This window comes from Homalodisca vitripennis, chromosome 6 (assembly GCF_021130785.1).
Source record: "Homalodisca vitripennis isolate AUS2020 chromosome 6, UT_GWSS_2.1, whole genome shotgun sequence".
Taxonomy (NCBI): domain Eukaryota; kingdom Metazoa; phylum Arthropoda; class Insecta; order Hemiptera; family Cicadellidae; genus Homalodisca; species Homalodisca vitripennis.
Window position 1 is genome coordinate 119,261,115 of NC_060212.1, and position 18,129 is coordinate 119,279,243.

Consider the following 18,129-nt stretch of genomic DNA (forward strand, 5'->3'; position numbering starts at 1 on the left):
TTAAGACTTTAGACAATTCCTTAGTGACATATCCAGCGTTAATTATCGGAACATCCATTTTAGGGTATCTTTATTGTAATAATGCTATGCAGTATTTATTACTTACGTGAACTTATAGGTTTCTCTATGACAGTGAATAAGTTTCTATTTTGAATCCTTTCTTCAATGTTTTGGAATCAAGAAGGCAACAATGTCTCAGTACAATGTGTTCATGACGTGATTAAATGTCAAAACGTTGTTATTCAGTTTAGTTCCAGGTTTGTGTTGTGGTTATTGCTTCATAATTGTTATACATTGCCACTCTTATCTTGTTTATGTTGAACCATTCGCGGCATATTTCCACTGGGTAAAGATTTTACGTTTACTTACGTAACTCTACCACATCTCTGTATGAACATGGGATGCGATTTTCTATTAATAACTAACCTTCCATATTGAACAGTCAACAACCAAAAGGTTATGTAGTTATAAATGTTTTGTAAATTTACATATCCAAATTATCTTACTGTGCAGTTTTAGAACGACGTTACTTTAAGCCAACAGTCCATTTTTGAAGTAAATAACACAGAATTTATTAAATTGGTATTAGTTTCTATTTGTTGGCCACAAATAAACAACATTCTTTATATTTGTTAAGAGATTGAAACCGTATTTATCAACATTTAGAGGTCACGTTTATGGTTGCAAACATTTTTCAACTTTCATGAGAAGTCACGTGGATACGTTTCACAACTTAATGTTAAACAAACTGTAAACGTTGCCTTATCTCAGTAGCGAAACCTTTAGATATGATAACGTGCTCAAATATAGTGCGTTTGGAAATTTATCACAAAAATAAACGTATGTGTTTACCAGAATGTTGATATTTGTGGTCGGCCAAATAAAGATAAATACTTTTCCAGGTCGGACTGTGAGCACGGGTCGGTATTGAGAGTATGGCGAGTGTGGTGGGGTATGTTATCAGTGGGGAACTGTTGACGTGGCTGTCTACAAGGTCGTACCGGCCGCGCGCCTAGCGAGTACCGAGTACCGCCGCGTCGCGCAGTCCTAGCAGAGCCGCGTGCCAGTCCGGTAGTGTCGCCCGTGCGCGTGCGTGTGTGATGGTGCGCGAGTGAACATGGAAGCGGCCACGGCGACCATGCCCCACAACCACTCGCTGGACAAGGAGAGGAATGTGCTCCACGTGCTGGAGGAAGGAGAGGTGGACGCGGACCCGGCGAAAAGCGCGGGAAACGATGCGCGCGTCACGTCCGCAAACTGTGACAACAGTGCGTCGAAACACGACGAGGAAACGGCCGTGACCCCTGAGGTCATCGAGGAAACTGTGAACTTTCTGGAGAGCGAGAGAGCAGAAACTGTGAAGAGCTTGGGGAGTGAAAAGGCACGAGGAGAGGAAGAGTCGAATTTTGAAACGTTGGAACAAGAACTGGGCTTGTCCGATACGGCGGGCAACGATGACGATTTGGCGCCCAGGAAATTCTCAGAAGCGGAAAACGTGTGGGTGAAAATCGAAGAGATGGACGAAGAGAGTGTGGCGAAACTGGAGGAAAACGGGCACGAGAACGTGGCTCAAAAAATTGAGGAACCCATAGAAGCCAAGAGTGAGCCCCCGGTGAGCGTACACAATACTCTGTTGATAACTGAGGACACGGACCATTCGGCAGAGGCAATCATCGAACCCAGCCAAGCGGAGGAGGACCAGCCCAAGAAGCTGGAACTGCACATCAGCGAGTCCGACCTCCTGGGCGAGGGCGAGAACACGGACGTGCCCCTGACCATCGATACCGCCGATAACAAGGACACGAAGGAAGTGTACTCGTGTCAGTCCTCTCCGGGCTACGTGAAGCCCCAGGCGGGACGGTTCAACATTATAAAACAGAACTCCCTGGACACCCATGTCCTGTCAGACGACGAGTCCGATGCGGCCCGCGCGAAAAGAGGAACGTTACATTCGCCTTCATCGAAAATTATAACGAAAATGACTCCGATCACCTGGGACCAGTGGATGAAGAGACCCGCGTCTTACATTCCGCCCCCGAAATCCCCCTTGGCCGAGACCGCGGTCACAGCAGTCGACGGCAAGCTGGACGAGTTGAAAGCGGCTCCCGTCGGCGAAAGTCCAAAAGTGAAGAAAACCCGGTTCCAGATAATTCCGCAAACCGCGGAAGTTTTGGACTCGAACCGCGAGGAAGCTAAAACCTTAGAAACGTTTGACGAGACCGAAGAAGACCAGTTCTTGTTGGAAAATCCCAATGTGCTGTTGGAGAGCCACCTGAACGAACTCACGATGGTGGAAAGTCAACTGAAGAAGTTAGGGGCTGCGGCGAAAGCGGGGTCAAAGAAGTTGGGACCGAAGCCGGAAACGGAACAGAAGGACATGAAGAGGGCCAGTTCGGCGGACCAGAAGAGCAAGGGGTGGCTGGGGTGGTTGTCCGTGTTCACGAAGAAGCACGGTCAGGCTCCGCCCTCTCCGCCGCCCAAGAAGCAGCCGGCCCGGAGGAAACAGCATCAACCCCGGCGGCTGGCAGCACCACCCTTACTGCCTGAGTACAGCAACGCCAGGATCGTCTATATCGATGTAAGTCCGCCACTTTAGTGTCAGTGTGTTGACTGGGCGCGCAGGCGTCACCGTAATCAATAGTTAGTTGTGTGTGATTGCTTAGAGCTTAGCCAACACCAACCCTACACTGGACAAAGGGTTGCTTGGCTGGCTGTACTGGCTTCAGTTTCTTTTTTGTTATTAGACATTTATTTAGTATTCAAGCATGTTTAAGCAGCATTGTAGATATTTGTTAAATTTATTAATTTTTATATCAATGCAGTGGTTTTGTAGTGACTATAATATGACAGTTGTAATTCTTCTAGACGTATACGGTTTCGTGAAGTTGATTAAAAACTATATTAAACTATTTGCTCCTTTATAGGCATTTTTACAAATCCCAGATTCCTTCGTGACTATTTGTACGATCAAGTGAATAAATTTTTATACTTCCTTCAACTCGAGCCTGTTATAAAGCCCTCCTTGCCAGGCGTCTTATCACTGAAGTGTTTCGTGTTTCAAGTAACACATTAGTGCTATCGGCAACTCTTATCTACAGGTGAGGTGCCCACCGTAAACATTTTATTGGCGCATGAGTGCGGCAAAGGTGAAAGCTAACCGCAGACCCACGGTGACATAATCACCAAATATGGCGGCTTTCCATTACCATTGCTTTAGCTACGGTTGTGCAAGAGGCATTGACATACTGGGTAGAGCAAGACTCCTGCTGTCTATGTCATCGCTGGGTTAAGAGATGTTGCCCCAAACTTATCCTTACTATTTGACGAAGTTTTGAAACTTTTCGAAATTAAACTAGTGGAGTTTTAAGCTGTTTTGTACATTAAACAAAAACTATTTTTATACGTTAATTCAAACTAAAATTTGAAATTCAAATCTTTTATTACCGTAAACAATGTACGTCATATGGTAAAATCATACCACAGTGTCACATTCACACATACAAATTTTGCACTCATTCACTCCTGTCACTCGCCAATTTTCACCAATTTCAACGCCAGGGTCTATTTTCAACATGGGTGGTCTTCCAGTTACATGCCAAAAACTCGCCGACATTATAAAATGCCATTGATGCTAAAAAGCGTTTAAGACGAGTTCTTAACGCCTTAGGCGTTGGTGCATTTTTAATGGAAGGTGGCAATCTGTTCATAAAATGCACACTTGCTTGCGAACATCTTCGTCTCTTTAGTCTAAAACATATCATAACCAAGACTCGGTTCATTTTTCTGCTATAGTATTTTTAATAGGGTTAAACATTAGTCGTGAAATGTTGAATTTAAGCTACTATACTTAAATTTAACACAAAGCTTAAAGTTTTATGAGAAGTGATTTAACGAGTCAAGTTTTCTAAATAAAATATATATTTTTTAAAATAAATACTGGTACTTGAATGTCACTAATAATAATAACTCTTTATAACATATAGACAATATATTATATACATTATTACATCGCAAACTCCAAAACAAATTTTAAAAAACCCCATATACACCTCTCAGGTGTTGTAAAAAACTGAACCGCCTTGAGGCAGAACAAGATTGTTTTGATACGTGGGAGAAGTTACTCGGGCAATTCGCCCAGCAAACCAAACGACCCAGTCGACCGCTTCTCGACCAGTTGGCCCTGAGTTTCGTGCAGCTTCGTCATTTAATTGTTTGTGATGACCTCGCTACGTCTTTTCTTCATTTAATAGTGTTTCCAGGTCAAATTGTATGATGCGATTGACTGAAACTCGCCAGAACCTGTGTTTATTGGTATTTTAAGTGTTAATAAACATCGCAATTACTGATTGAAAATTCCAGTCAAATCACATTGAACGAATAGTTCAGGCCATGACCTGAATGAAAAGATCTGACATAGGCAAAACAAGAAAGATAGTTTCATATGAAGATAATCTAAGTTGAAGAAGGGTCACTACTCGAAACGTTCAACACCATTTAGCAAGACCAAAAAGAAAAACCGTCGTTCTCGTTTTTACTAGCTTTTTATTTAGACATCTTCGTAGTCACCTCATAGGTTATGTGTTCCAATAATAATATTCCACTATTCCAATATGGAATACCACGCATAAGATCACCGGTCGGTACTAATGGTGGTTACAATTTACCTGACGATGGTAGATGGCAAGGGTTGATTCAGTGCGGATGTTCAGTACAGCTTCTGAAATCGGACGTTTTCACAGACTTGATTCCTGGAGTGTGGAGTCTAAGTCCGTTTGAAGAAGATCCAAAAAAAGTCGGCGCGAAGAAGCTCAAAACGAATTCTTTGAATTTTTTTCGACATCACAGTCACTTATACTATCAAATCACGTGTAATCTAGGAGAAGAGGGTGTTCTCATTTTCTCATCAGGTGCACAATTAATTGTGTCCACCAGGACTCAAGTATGTGACAGCGTCAAATTCAGACGTTGCACTGAGCGCTACGGGAATGGAGCTGAAGTGAACGTTCGAAAATTACTTAACTTGAAATGCTAATATGGAATTCTAAAAAAGAGAAATTCTCTTAACAATTCATTTATAAACATAAGTACCTTCACGTAACGCAGCTATGGTGGGAAGAGCAAATGTTGAGTTTAGCTCCAGTTCACTTTCCTCTACGTGCAGCATCTGAATTTTAATGCTGTCGCAGACTTGACTCCTGAAATCTGGAGTAATTTCCGTCTGAAGGGATCCAAAATTACTCAGCGACGAAGAACGAAGATGATGTCGAAACTATGCGGAGTTCGTTTTGGACTTCTTTTTTCTTTGTCGTCGACTGTTTTTGGATCTCTTCACACGAATATGACTCCAAATTTCAAGAGTCTAGTCTGCGACAGCACATTTCAGATGCTGCGCGTAAGATAAGGGTGAGCTGGAGCAAAACTCAACATTGGCAAAAATAGATTGTTAGTACGACGGACAGGTATTAACAACACCTTCGCGTCTTGGATCGATACATTGTGGAATCGAGGTCAGCGTAGAATGACTTGAGGTAGGCCTGTCATAATCACGTAAGCGGCCTAGATATCGGATCGACGCCAGGCGCTGTGGAGGCCATATTTAGACCATAACGGATCGCGGTGAGGTGGCAGTACAGAATTAAATAGCGGCACACTTTGAATTCAATTTAGGCAAAAGCGGTCGTTAGCCCTGGAGACAAATATTGTATTGTATATGTCAGTCAAATAAGAAATATTGTGTAAATACAAAGCGTATACAGTAGAGTTGCATACAATTTAATTTAAATGCTTCATACAAAATTTTATGCTTTATTAAAATATGATTTTAAAACCCGTTTAAATGCGTATTAATCGTATCCATATAATGAGACATTTCCCATAATTCTACGACCGGTCGTAAACGTTGTCAAGTTTAATATTGTTTTTATGGAGTTATCCTGTAGGTTGTTACTACCGCTGGCTCGTAAGGAACATTTAATGAATCCTCATATTGAACGAATGTCCTATTCATTATACTCGTGCTTGTACAACGATTATAAAGTAAGCCGTCGAACATTATGTTTTGTTAACCTATTTGTCCAGATTGAAGACATATATTGGCTTCAATGTTTTTATTTTCCACCGCCAGGGAGAGCATTGACCAAGTAACGATTGACCAGCATTTCACTGAAGTAATATTAAAATAATGCGGACATGAGGAGTTTGTTGTATGTAGATGGTGATGTTTGGTCGCCACCGAACACCAATAGTGTTGTTTGTGCACGAGACAGCGCCACAGAGTAATTTGTCGTGATGGGGGGTGTGTGAGGGGGTCATCAATTAGTCCAAATAGCTCGTGTTGTCCCAAAACAACTCGGCCTAACTCATTACCCTTTGCCGAGAACGTTCACAGTTTTTGTCCTCAGTGTGCCCAATGGAGCAAACTTTCGACCCGCGATATTTCACTCGTTTGGCGGCAGACGAATCGCTTTTTATACTGCCGCATGACGTCACCTTTAAAAATTAAATTCGCCTGTGTTGTCTCAGGCACGGTATTTATTCGCGGATTAAAAGCTGCTTCCGCCTTATCGATTTTACTTTAAACACGACAAATACTGCTAAACAGTTGAAGAAAGTGATTAAAATTGAATAATAAAAATTCATATGTTACATACATGTACATACATATACATACATGTTCCAATTGAATACGACTAAAATGCTTAAAATGGTTTAAAACGATAGTAAACATGTTAATTACCAGGGCATCGCAATCAGAGTATTGCCAACGGAATTATGAAGTGTATACCATGTTGATCTTAATGCAATCTGTTCAGGTATATATGACATGTTCTAGATGCTTTCAACACTAATTATATGATAATCTAAATGCATGGCAATTTCATGGTGTTGCTCTCAATTGAGTACACGACCCCAGTATATTGAAATTTACAACGTGTAATTCGTATATATCTTGAACTCTACTATTTAATTAAACCTAATAAATGCATCTACAGTAGGGATCACCAGAGAGTGCAATTGAGGGAGGAGCATTTGGCGCGTGACCTTGGATCAGCCAATGAGGACTGAGCGACGTTGCCAACTTGTTCTCAGTTGTAACCGTAGGTTGACATGGCGGGCAGCAGTTGACGTGTTTTGTGGCAACGTCGCGCGGGCTTGTCCGTTCTATTGGTTGCCGATAACTGCACTTTTTCGTGCTCCCTACTGTAGTCTACTGTTTGAAGACAGCTAAGAAATAAGAGTAACCATGATCAAACTAGGTCCCTTACTAGTATACAATAATAATGTGATCATGATGTGCAATACTATTATCCACAGGATGTTCTCGCTATTCGATGCACGACGAGCAACTCAAATAGAGGGTGGGTGAGGCAACAATCAGGGGGTGAGGCCCGATCATTCCCGAGGATCTAGATGTCATCAGTATCCTGTATTACATCATTAGGATCTTCAAGATATTTTAAATAATGCATGAAAACTACAGCTTGAGACATGTTTAGAGTTTAAATATCAAGAGAGCACGCAGGTTAGCCGGTGGCGCGTTTAATTCTCCATTTTAAACTTGGTACTACAATTTTAAATTATGTTATAAAATGTTAAAAAGTTTCTAAAAAACCCCAGTTTTATACCTTATGTAGCTTTATACAATAGACCGGAGCCTCAGATGGGTGGCCACCCTGCATATTCTCTTAACAGCTCTTTAAAATGTTTAGGTATTACGTCTTTGGCCTTGTTTCTTTGCCCTCCCAAATTATTCATGGAAATAACTACCATTGATACGCTATAAAATACAAGATAAAAAGAAAGAAATTTCTGTCTTTAGTATGCGATGTCTACAAGTTAGAATTTTCACATTTGCCAGTTAAGACAAGCAACTAAACACAACAAAGCCAACAGACTGTGAAGTGCCAGAAATGAAGAGCTGCCATGTGGCAAGGAGATAAGTCCGCGCTTGTTATCACTGAGGCCATAATTGGGTTTGGGTGGAGGCTGAACGAACTGTGATACTTGCAGGTATTGGCATTTCAACGTTTCTGCCATAGGCCACTTGTCTGTCGTCTTTCATCAATAACCTTGCCAGACCGAATAGATTTTTAAACTGTGTGTTGAGTCGGTTAGAAAAATCTTCTAGACTATTGCTTTACATAATTCCTTCATTATTCTAATATACGATAACCCTGTAATGTGGAGTTAGTAACATAACAGATATATATGTCTTATTTTATTGTGTTCTGAATGGGCTCTCCCAAGAAGGGGGTTAACGTCAGTGATGACGCTGGCGCTGTCGCTAGCAGGTGTCTTGGCCAGATGTAACACTGCCACTGGCGACGTGACGGACTCAAGAACAGAGCAAACAGTTCGGCCTTGGGTCACTGAGGCCATAATTGGGTTTGGGTGGAGGCTGAACGAACTGTGATACTTTCTGCCATAGGCCACTTGTCTGTCGTCTTTCATAACCTTGCCAGACCGAATAGATTTTTAAACTGTGTAGTCGGTTAGAAAAAATCTTCTAGACTATTGCTTTACATAATTCTCTAATATACGATAACCCTGTAATGTGGAGTTAGTAACATAACAGATATATATGTCTTATTTTATTGTGTTCTGAATGGGCTCTCCCAAGAAGGGGTTACGTCAGTGATGACGCTGGCGCTGTCGCTAGCAGGTGTCTTGGCCATGTAACACTGCCACTGGCGACGTGAACAGAGCAAACAGTTCGGCCTTGGGCTTTAATTTGGGCGACACGAACCACTCATTTGTACTCATTAGATGCGGGGAGGTCAATTGATGTGATAAATTACAACAAACAACCGCACTCCCTCTTCTACACTTAATTCTGCATTATAGCAGAGCTGCAGTTTCATTTAGATGCACGATGTCATTTTGTATCTCGAAGTGCTGCTGGAACTACTGGGCTCCAACGGATGACGTCGAAATTTAATTCCGTCTCCGTACATACATACATATTTTTTCTCGTGCTTTTGTTGAGTACTTTTCAAAATGATGTATTTTATTGGTTGTTTTCTAAATTCGGTTAAACTTGTACAGGAACTGCATAATTTCCTTATACGTTCGGAATATGTGTGTGTATATATAAATATATTTATGAGTATTAAATTTTTGTTTAAGTGAATAGCCTGATTTAATCTTCAATAAACATTGGATCGCAAAAAGTTACTTGCTCCGCCGGGACTGGAACCCGGGTTTCTCACTTGACGGTCGAGCACGTTACCACTACACCACATGAGAGACCCGGGTTCGGGTCCCGGCTTAACACAAGTACTTTTTGCGATTTAGTGTTTACTTAAAAATTAAATCAGGCTATTAGTCACTAATACAGATTTAATAAATAATAAATGTTAAAAGTCGTTCGTCATGTGTTCGGCCTTCCGATCGTATGTCAATTTGCTTATTTAAATACGTATGCGACAGAAACGGTAAAGTACAAAATAATTGAATCGAAAAAGTGAGAGCTCTGTGGTGTAGTGGTAGCGCAATCGCCCGGCAAGTGAGAGATCTGGTTTCGAGCCCCGGTGGAACAAGTAGGCCTAATTCTTGAGATTCAATGTTCATTGAAAATTAAATTATATATGTTTATCTTAGTGTTGTCCTTCTGCCTAAGTTAATAACTCCATTTTCAACTGACTGTGTTCTGCGTCTTTGATGGGACAAGCGTATTTTCAGGCCGTAGAAAATTTTGAATTACTGTATTTTCAATATCGCCCAGGACGTAAATTATATAACTAACACATAATATTGTAAAGTTAAATTCATTGTACATCTTTAGCTTTCCGTAAGTTTCGTATCGCGGTGTTGGAAACATCCATTATGACCTTGTGACTATACACCTTTACAGACGTATTATGATGAGTAACGTCTGTTTTGATCAAGTACTGAACACACGATCCGACGGTCAAACCTAGTACTACCATTAATATGACCTTATTGACACGTCTGCGTTTATGCTGCCTGCGGTATTAATGGATTGAGTTTTTTTCGTGTTTTAGTTCTAGCTAAGGTTAAGTTTAATCAGCTCCTCTCGTGCCCCCCCCCCCATTGGTTCTATAATTAGGAGAAATAGGAATTCGTTACTGCATGTTTAATTTGCAGTAAAATGTTTCTAGTAGGGCTGTGTAGACTGGGGAATGATAGAGATGAATAATCAGTTGAGTGTGATAAATAATGCCCTTGTTATATATAATTTAATTGATTGATTGGTACAAATTTACAGTCAGTTTCGTAGAAAACGGGAGGAAGCAAGTCAGCTGATTTAGGCAGCTAACCGGTTGCTAACCGGATTTAGAGTGTTTACATGTAACACTACACTGTCAACAAGTAGGCAATCTGCGAGTGTTCTGATAAGTTGGCCATCTATCCGAGACTTATCACAGTTACATAATGCAGTTTATTGACTGGAGCATTCTGCCGTCAACATGAGGGAAGGTTTTAACTTGGAGGCGGTGTTTTCCGTCATGCGATCAGAAATAGTGAATATGGTATGGCGGATTCGTACGGTTTAAGTAGTCTTTGTCTTACTAGTCCTGCAATATTATTATTTTGATTGGCATGTGCTTGTATTCTGCTTTTTCGCTGCTCTTACTTGCATATATGTCTACATTTTCACCCCTTCACGCTTGTAATTATTTCTTCCTTATTTGTAACATTTTTATGTTTGTGTTTCAGGTAAGTCATGTTTGTGGCAGTTCTGGCGGATCATATTACGTAAGTAGGATTTTCGTCTGTAAAACGATCACTAATACACGTAGTTTGTAGTAACCATTTCGCCTGAGGATCATCTAGAAACTCGTAACGTAATGTGCATGTTTTATACATCACTGGCTAGAATTAATTGTGTTGCTCAACGCTTTCAAGGCCACGCGCCAGTGCCATGCCATCTTGAAGTGTTATCTCCTGATGGTTAGCTATCAGTCAGCGAGATAACGGTTATCTCAGCGGAGAGAAGTTTCTGCCAACTGTAATCACGACGGTGGCTTTTGACTTTTGTAACTCCGTGGCTTTTGACTCGGCGGCCACGGAGAGCACGGGCGGTTTGCGTGTCAGACTCGCGTGTTCCTCGGTACTTCCACTCGCCCCTCTGGTGCGTGCCACGGTTTATTTTCCCTCGCCGTTACCCTTCTTCTTTGTTCCCGACCGGTTAATTATGCACAAAACTTGTTACCACTCGAATATACGCTGGCTGTTAAACAATCGCTGTGACATTGACGCTCAGAATGTTCTTCTCCGGCCCCTCCCTCCCTCCCTCCCTCGGGGGGGGGGGGGGGGTGTTTGTTCGTTACTTTACCGTCGTCAATAGGTCGCCGTAAAGAGTAAATTGTGTTGTAAAGTGATCCGCTACGGACTACATTTGATAGCCTATTTCTCTTTACGGCCCGTCTAACATGTCGCGGATAGCTCCTCAGCAACTGTGTACCGTGTCACAAACCGGATACACATTTTACTCTACTTCGAGTGTCACTAATAACGATTTGTAAAATTAGTTCATAGGATTTTACAAACTCAAACATTTTTTAATTGTTTGTTCTCTCGCTCCTCTTCCTACAAACGTTTCTCCAGAGATATCTTGTACAATTTGACATTTAAAAATGACGTTTTAATCTGTAGTGTGTGTGTGTTTTTTTTCAAACCCATTACAAATCGCACCAACTGTCCCCAGGTCGTATTTATTTTCTCCTGTGGTACGGCCTTTTACATTATACAAACCAAATGTTTGAAATACATGTATTTCTAATATTTTTATTTTTTTTTTTTTTTAAAGAGGTAAATTTAATAATAACAAAAGATCCCATACAATCTTGTAAAACTTTATGTACATATTTATAGGTTGCAATGAGTAAAACATAAAAATAAAATTTCAAATTGATAATTTTTATTGGACACACATAAACAGACCATAATGGCATGGACAAAGGTAAAATAGCATTACAATACCATTGGGACTTTGTGATTTGGGTGTAATCATTTTCCTCAAATGGGATCATCCAACCTACATTTTTCAATGTCGGTGCCTCTTGTATCACAATTAAAGATCAAAGTAGTAGTATTCATTAAACACAAATAGAAGTTCAAAGTATCGAATAGCTCATTGTCGAACAATAGTGACACCAAATTGAAATCGGCCTCTAATCAGGTGACCTTAAGGGGTTAACTCAGTAAATCCTGACCTTGTTTCGCCAAGCCAGTGTAACTGTTAAACACATTGTACAAAGACATTACCAAGGTGCTTCCGACTAGGCACGATTAAGCGGGCGCGGTGGCCTTTGCCCCGCCGCGGATCGGGCGGGAGACAGACAGGAGGATGATGGAACGACCTTCGCCCGCCTCGGTTTATGTGGGATCAAAGTGGAGAAGAGGCGTGTGGCGCGTCGGCGAGGTTAGGATAGTTGCGCAAATCCGCGCGTCTAGAATAGAATGGTTTTACGACTGCAGTCAGTGAGCGGTCGGTAGGAGAGGTGCCAACTGCTGACTGACTGATGGTAAGTAGGTAGGTTGGCATCACTGACTGGTACAAGTCAGGGTCACTTGCCATATCGCTTCCGGCAAGATATGGCAATCTGGTCCACGAGTGGTCACCGCTCTTTGGACGTCGACCAACTCACGCACCCCCTCCCCGTCACCGCTCACTCCCCCCCCCCTTAGCATTGGAGTCTGCCTGACATGACCTTGAGTTTTCTCCCATAAGAACGAATTCGGGTGTAAGCTCTTATTTTTTATTGTCGTGTTATGTATGATTAATACACATCCAAACGCTCTATAGTTTATTTTTGCAAAGTGTATATTTTAAAAATATTTTAACAATAAGTGCAGCTGAGTTTGTTATTTTGTTTTAGAATAACCCATAAAAATATCGAAAAAAATTTGGATGTGCATTAGTAAGTTATATCTTTAAAATGAGTCATCTCCCATAATTCTAAAACTAAAGACATGAGTGTAAAATTGCATACAAATAAATGTTGTTCTTGTGGGTAAAACTGAAGGTTATTTTACTACAGCTGGTTAAGCACCTTCACAACATGGTTTATGTTGTAATTTTATGTATAAACTAGTTTGAAAGTGTACTTAGTCTTTCTGAAATGCAAGTCAATTGGATTATCTGAAAGAACGGTGAGCATTGTGACAGAGTGTTTTGTATTTTTAGTACAGTAAACATTATCTGTGCCATCATTAATATAATTACAACGAAAAATACACACAATATTGGGATTTTGCTCCAAAAAATTAGCTTTGTCGTCAAACTATTTTCACTTAGTAATCGAAGAGCCGAGAAGTTTGTATGCATTGAGTAACCTGGGTTTTCTCGAAATCGGTACAGAAATGTTCCCTAAGGAAGACATCGATCGTCGCCGGGCTAGTTTTGGTGGAGGTCATCAAAAGGGCAAATAGGTATTAGATAATAATAATGTTTTCTCAATTATATGGCCTTCACGCATATGGATAATTTTAGATCAGCATCAGCTATTTGGCTGGCAGTCTCTTTATCTATTTGTCTGACGTCGATATGACGTGTTGTGTTTATTTGCTGGCGGTTGGTGGGCTTGCGGTACCAAATTAACATCTTTAGGTCTATATAAATCTATTTGAAGAAGGTTAATTCTGAAGCCACTTAATCGCAAGAATGTTGTAAACCAAACATTCGTGGCGGGTTATGTATACAAAGACAACATTTTAAGTTGGCTGAGAGGTAAACAATTTTTACACGTCCAGACCAACTCTTGTTGTTGAAGAGTCGGTTTTGTCGTACTCCAATGTTTTCGTGTTTTTATTTCAAGATTTTCATCTAACTTTTCCCATTACCATTTTGTTTGGTATGTTTATAAGTAACCAGTGTTTATTGAATCGAGTGTGAAGGAGTAAAATGTAACGTACTAATTAATATAAATGTAAATAAAAGAATCAATATATTGCAATTGTGTTGAAAATTGTTCCCGACAGAGACTTGTAAAGAGCTCAGATATTTTATCATTGTACCTCCGACCTTTATTAGGCAATCTCAGTGTCTATCTCACTTTTGAACCTGACTCGGCAGGGTCATCAGTTTCTCATTGTTTATGGACCACCTTTATCTTTACTGTAGTTGTCATTTATATTGAAAGTTTCAAGTAGTGTTATTTTCTTTGTTTAATTTATGTTTTGAACTGTAAGAATTGTGCTTTAATTTATTTCAGGAGTTTTTATTGTATCTCGCGTTCCAGTATGATACCAATTCTAGTCTCTCATGGCAATGTTTATCTCGATTAGTTCCAACCTTGAATTGATATCACGGTCTATTAAACTACGCCTACTCAACGAGCTTTTAATATATCTCAACTCACAATAAACAATGATTGATTACAAGATCTGTTCGTATGATCCAGCCCGATGGATGCGTCTCTCTGCCAGTAGTGTAACCCACTTACCGATTGCGTTAGTGGTGACCTTGGGCTGGCGTGTTGACGTGCTCTATTATCACCTGGGCTGTGGTGTGATAAGAGACAACCTTTACAGCCGCAGCTCCTACACGCACTCACCGGCCACGTGGGAACTCGCCAGCGCTAACGTCGTGCTGCGGTACGCAACTGGAACACGTGAACACTGTGTGATGTGCTACTCACCTGTCGAGTCAGTGGGTTCCGATCCCGACTGTACCCATTGTATCATAGCCGCAACAATAGTGACTCTGTTATCACGAATCTACTGCTCTGCCGCTGGTCAGCGATCCGGGTACAAAGACAATTCAAACCGCCAAAGGTAATACTAGGTCTGGCCATAGGAACGCGCTCTAGTGTTTCAGTGTGAGTTGTGTTTTATATTTTCTGTTTTCAGGTACTTTTCCTAGCCTAATCAGATATTGATAGCCGTCCTTGACTTTTTCCCCCGATCAAAACAATGTTAACAATTGGGAAAGATAATAATAATTATTTATTTATTTTCTCAATCAAGTATTACAAGGGTTACATAACAATTATTCTAGTACAAACTTAACTTAATCTGAATACCAAGTCTGACCAGTATAATGCAGCCGAATATACTAATGCAACAGGCTTAAACAGTAATAAAATTGTTATAAAAAACAATGAATACGATCAAAGTTAAAATAACAAAATACAGGTAAGAATACATTGCAAGCAAGGCTTAAAGATCGCATACTATGTTTGTTTACTAATTAATCATTCAAGAAATCTTCTACATTGCCCTTACAAAATAAGAAACATCTTATTAGTTTACAAAAAATGAACATATTTACAGCACCTGTGTTTTATAAACGAATTTTGTTGAATAGATAAGTTGCTAATTATAAGACTTTTTAAAAGCTAAAAGCAGTACTAATTGGTCGAGGTACATTAACGTTTCCGGTATTTCTTAGTTTGGATTTATATTCGTTACTGTAATTGCAGCCTTGACTTGTTAGAAAAAAGGTTGTAATGCCTTTCAGACGTACCGAAGACTGCATGAAACCTTTTCTACAAGAATGGGTTCTAGGATGCACAATGTTTGCGTCAACTTCTTTGTTGTACGATTATCTGCCTGTCTGTCTGCCGCAGGACAGGGCGAGAGTTACAATTACCTATAGATTTGTAACCTCAGCGAAGCCTGTTATAACACGTGTTGTGTGGCGTACTCATACCTTGTAGATCAATTGCAAGGTTACACAGACAGACACACACAATCAGTTACACGAGAGTTAACTCATCCAGTGCTGTAAACTGAATAAGTGAGCGTTCGGACTGTCATCCGTGGTGTGAGAGGGTCAGTCAGGTGGTAAATAGTTGAGCGGTACCAATCAAAGTTACGTGGCGCAGCCCTAGCGTCGGACCTCGGAACTAACTGAAGTAACCCCCGGACCTCAGCGCACTTCGTCCTTACGATGCCCTGTGTTGCCAATACAATCGAATGTGTTACTCAGAATTAATTAAGATATTCAATTGGTCTTCAATGGAAAAGACTCATAAAAAATTGGATAAATGCGTGTAAACGCTATCGTGATTACGGGATGTGCTACAGTTATATGTTAAAAAAACTCGACGTTTCGATAAAGGTTTGTGCCCTCTTCTTCATTTGTGAAATTCTAAAAATATTAGGTTAACCATTACAAAACTAACGATATTTCTCGAAACGTCGTACTTGTTTTAACACGTTACGATAGAAAATGTCACTCAGTAATAAACTATAAACAAAGAGATTTTATGAAGACTTATTACATTCCACATTAGCAGATTTTATTGTGAAATTCGTTACGGTTCATGCTCACTGTTTTTTTTTGTCCTTTATTGTCCAATTTAATTCGTCATGTAATTTAGTCAAAATATTGATTGAGATTCACAAATAAATCACAAGAAGAGCCCAATGTCAGAGTTACTATGAAATTTCTGCACTAGGCATGAAACGTTGATTTCCACTTGTGTTCCTACTCATACTACTCACCTTGGTTGTTCACACAATAAAGTGGAGCGCTACCACGTAATCGCTTGCTGAATTCTTAACTGAATAATAAACTAAAAGCACCGAGTTCACTTCTTTATTCCTTTAAAAGTTCCAGCCGAGATGAAGTGACTTTATCTCGCAGATTTCTCCAATTTGCATGGTAATTCGTCTATTCCGCGCTACCTCATAATTATTTCCTTACGACTAAGTTGGCCGTCTAGAACCTTGATTTATTCATATAGAAGTGATAGAAACGAACGTGAGAAATGTCTACTTCGACGAAAGATTCTAAACTCTGTAGAGGCGCCTAATTATATACTCTGTTTTTCCTAACAGAGCAGTTTGTACAGCCTACTGTAGCTATGGAGTATTCACGTCGTGTGTGTTGCTAACGTACTGCTAGTTGTTAAAAGAGATCGAAAATGAAGATGTGCAATTTTAATTACTCATTCAGATTGTATTTAACTCTGCTTATTATCACAAAATATTCAATTACCATATTTGTAGCGGTGATAAAGTGCTTTTAATTTAATTACATTACGTTTTTTAATCACATTTCTAACTGTACTTCATATAATAAACACTAGAAACAAATGACATTTACACAAATCAATCTGCATACAGCAACAGGATTTGTAAAAAAGGCTAGATTTTACAAATTACATCTTCATTTTATGTTCATCGTGTTTTGAGACGTTAGAAAACTATTCATGTCCTGAATATAAGCAGGGTTGTATACAGACTTGCTCAACTCGTTTTGGGACTCAGCCATTTTTGCTTATTAATTAAGTTTAGGCAGTTCGATATTAAGGTACAATTTCATTTTTTGTCGAGCATAAACCGTAGCCTACTTATTTAACAGTGACTCGATTTAACAGTGTTCAAACTTAAAACTGTAACATTTTCTTGATCGTTCCCTTTTTAAAGTTGTAAAATCGAATTCTTACTTGTATTCGCTTATTTATTCTTTTCTTTCAACAGCTCAATAAACCAAACGTTCCCGCAATCAATTGGACAATGTATATCAATTATAGTGTCGTTAACGAACCCATAATCACAGGATTACAAAAACGCAGGAGAGCGCTTGAGTACGGTAAGTAAATTGATACAGTATCGGCGAGGAGCACTTAGCTGTGGTTTTGTAAACATCCTTCGTGCGGTGAGTGAACCGATATTGTAAGGCACAGCATTTTTGATATTTTATTATATAATGTAATGTTCGTTGGTGCTGTAATTAATTACACATTAGTCGGTATGTAAATCGCATAATTCCAGTATCGTGTGGCTAGGTAGGGTGTAAATGAGTAATGTGTTTCAGTTACATTCGTGTGTGTTTCAATCGAATTTATCGCTCACTAATGGGCTTTATTGACTCACCGGTGTTGTTATTACTTCACATGACGTCAGTTCTCGGTAATATTTATAATTATTGAACTTATTCCCCCCCTCCTCACTCTTCACCGTCGACGCCCATCATTGTTTCTCTGCCGTCCCCATCTAGGAACGCCCAACGTTGAGGCGGTCACGTGATTAAGTGTTGTCGTATGACGTTCTTATGACTCAAACGTTCGCTTTATCTCCAAGAATTATTTGCTTACTTTTCTTCTCACTCACTAATTGAAAGATTAGTTTTGTTTTTATCAGATTAATACTTCATGTAGAGTGTTGGTACGCATATAGACTGTATGACGCACAGTAATAATCTTTCCTTGA

The 18,129-nt window shown here is 40.0% G+C and overlaps 1 protein-coding gene across 10 annotated transcripts in view; it reads left to right on the plus strand.

The window, feature by feature from the left end:
• Nucleotides 1-937: 937 nt before the first annotated feature.
• LOC124364831 (serine/threonine-protein kinase MARK2-like) overlaps nt 938-18,129 on the plus strand; it is a 146,258-nt gene continuing 129,066 nt past the window's right edge. For 9 of the 10 annotated variants that reach the window (XR_006922662.1, XR_006922661.1, XR_006922669.1 and 6 more), the window contains exon 1: nt 944-2,578. Coding sequence is in view for 1 of the 10 variants with exons in the window: in XM_046820607.1 (XP_046676563.1) it covers nt 1,118-2,578 (1,461 nt within the window). In the remaining 9 variants the exon portion in view is untranslated. Of the gene's footprint in view, nt 2,579-18,129 lie in introns of all 10 variants that reach the window. The other variant, XR_006922663.1, reaches the window with a different exon arrangement.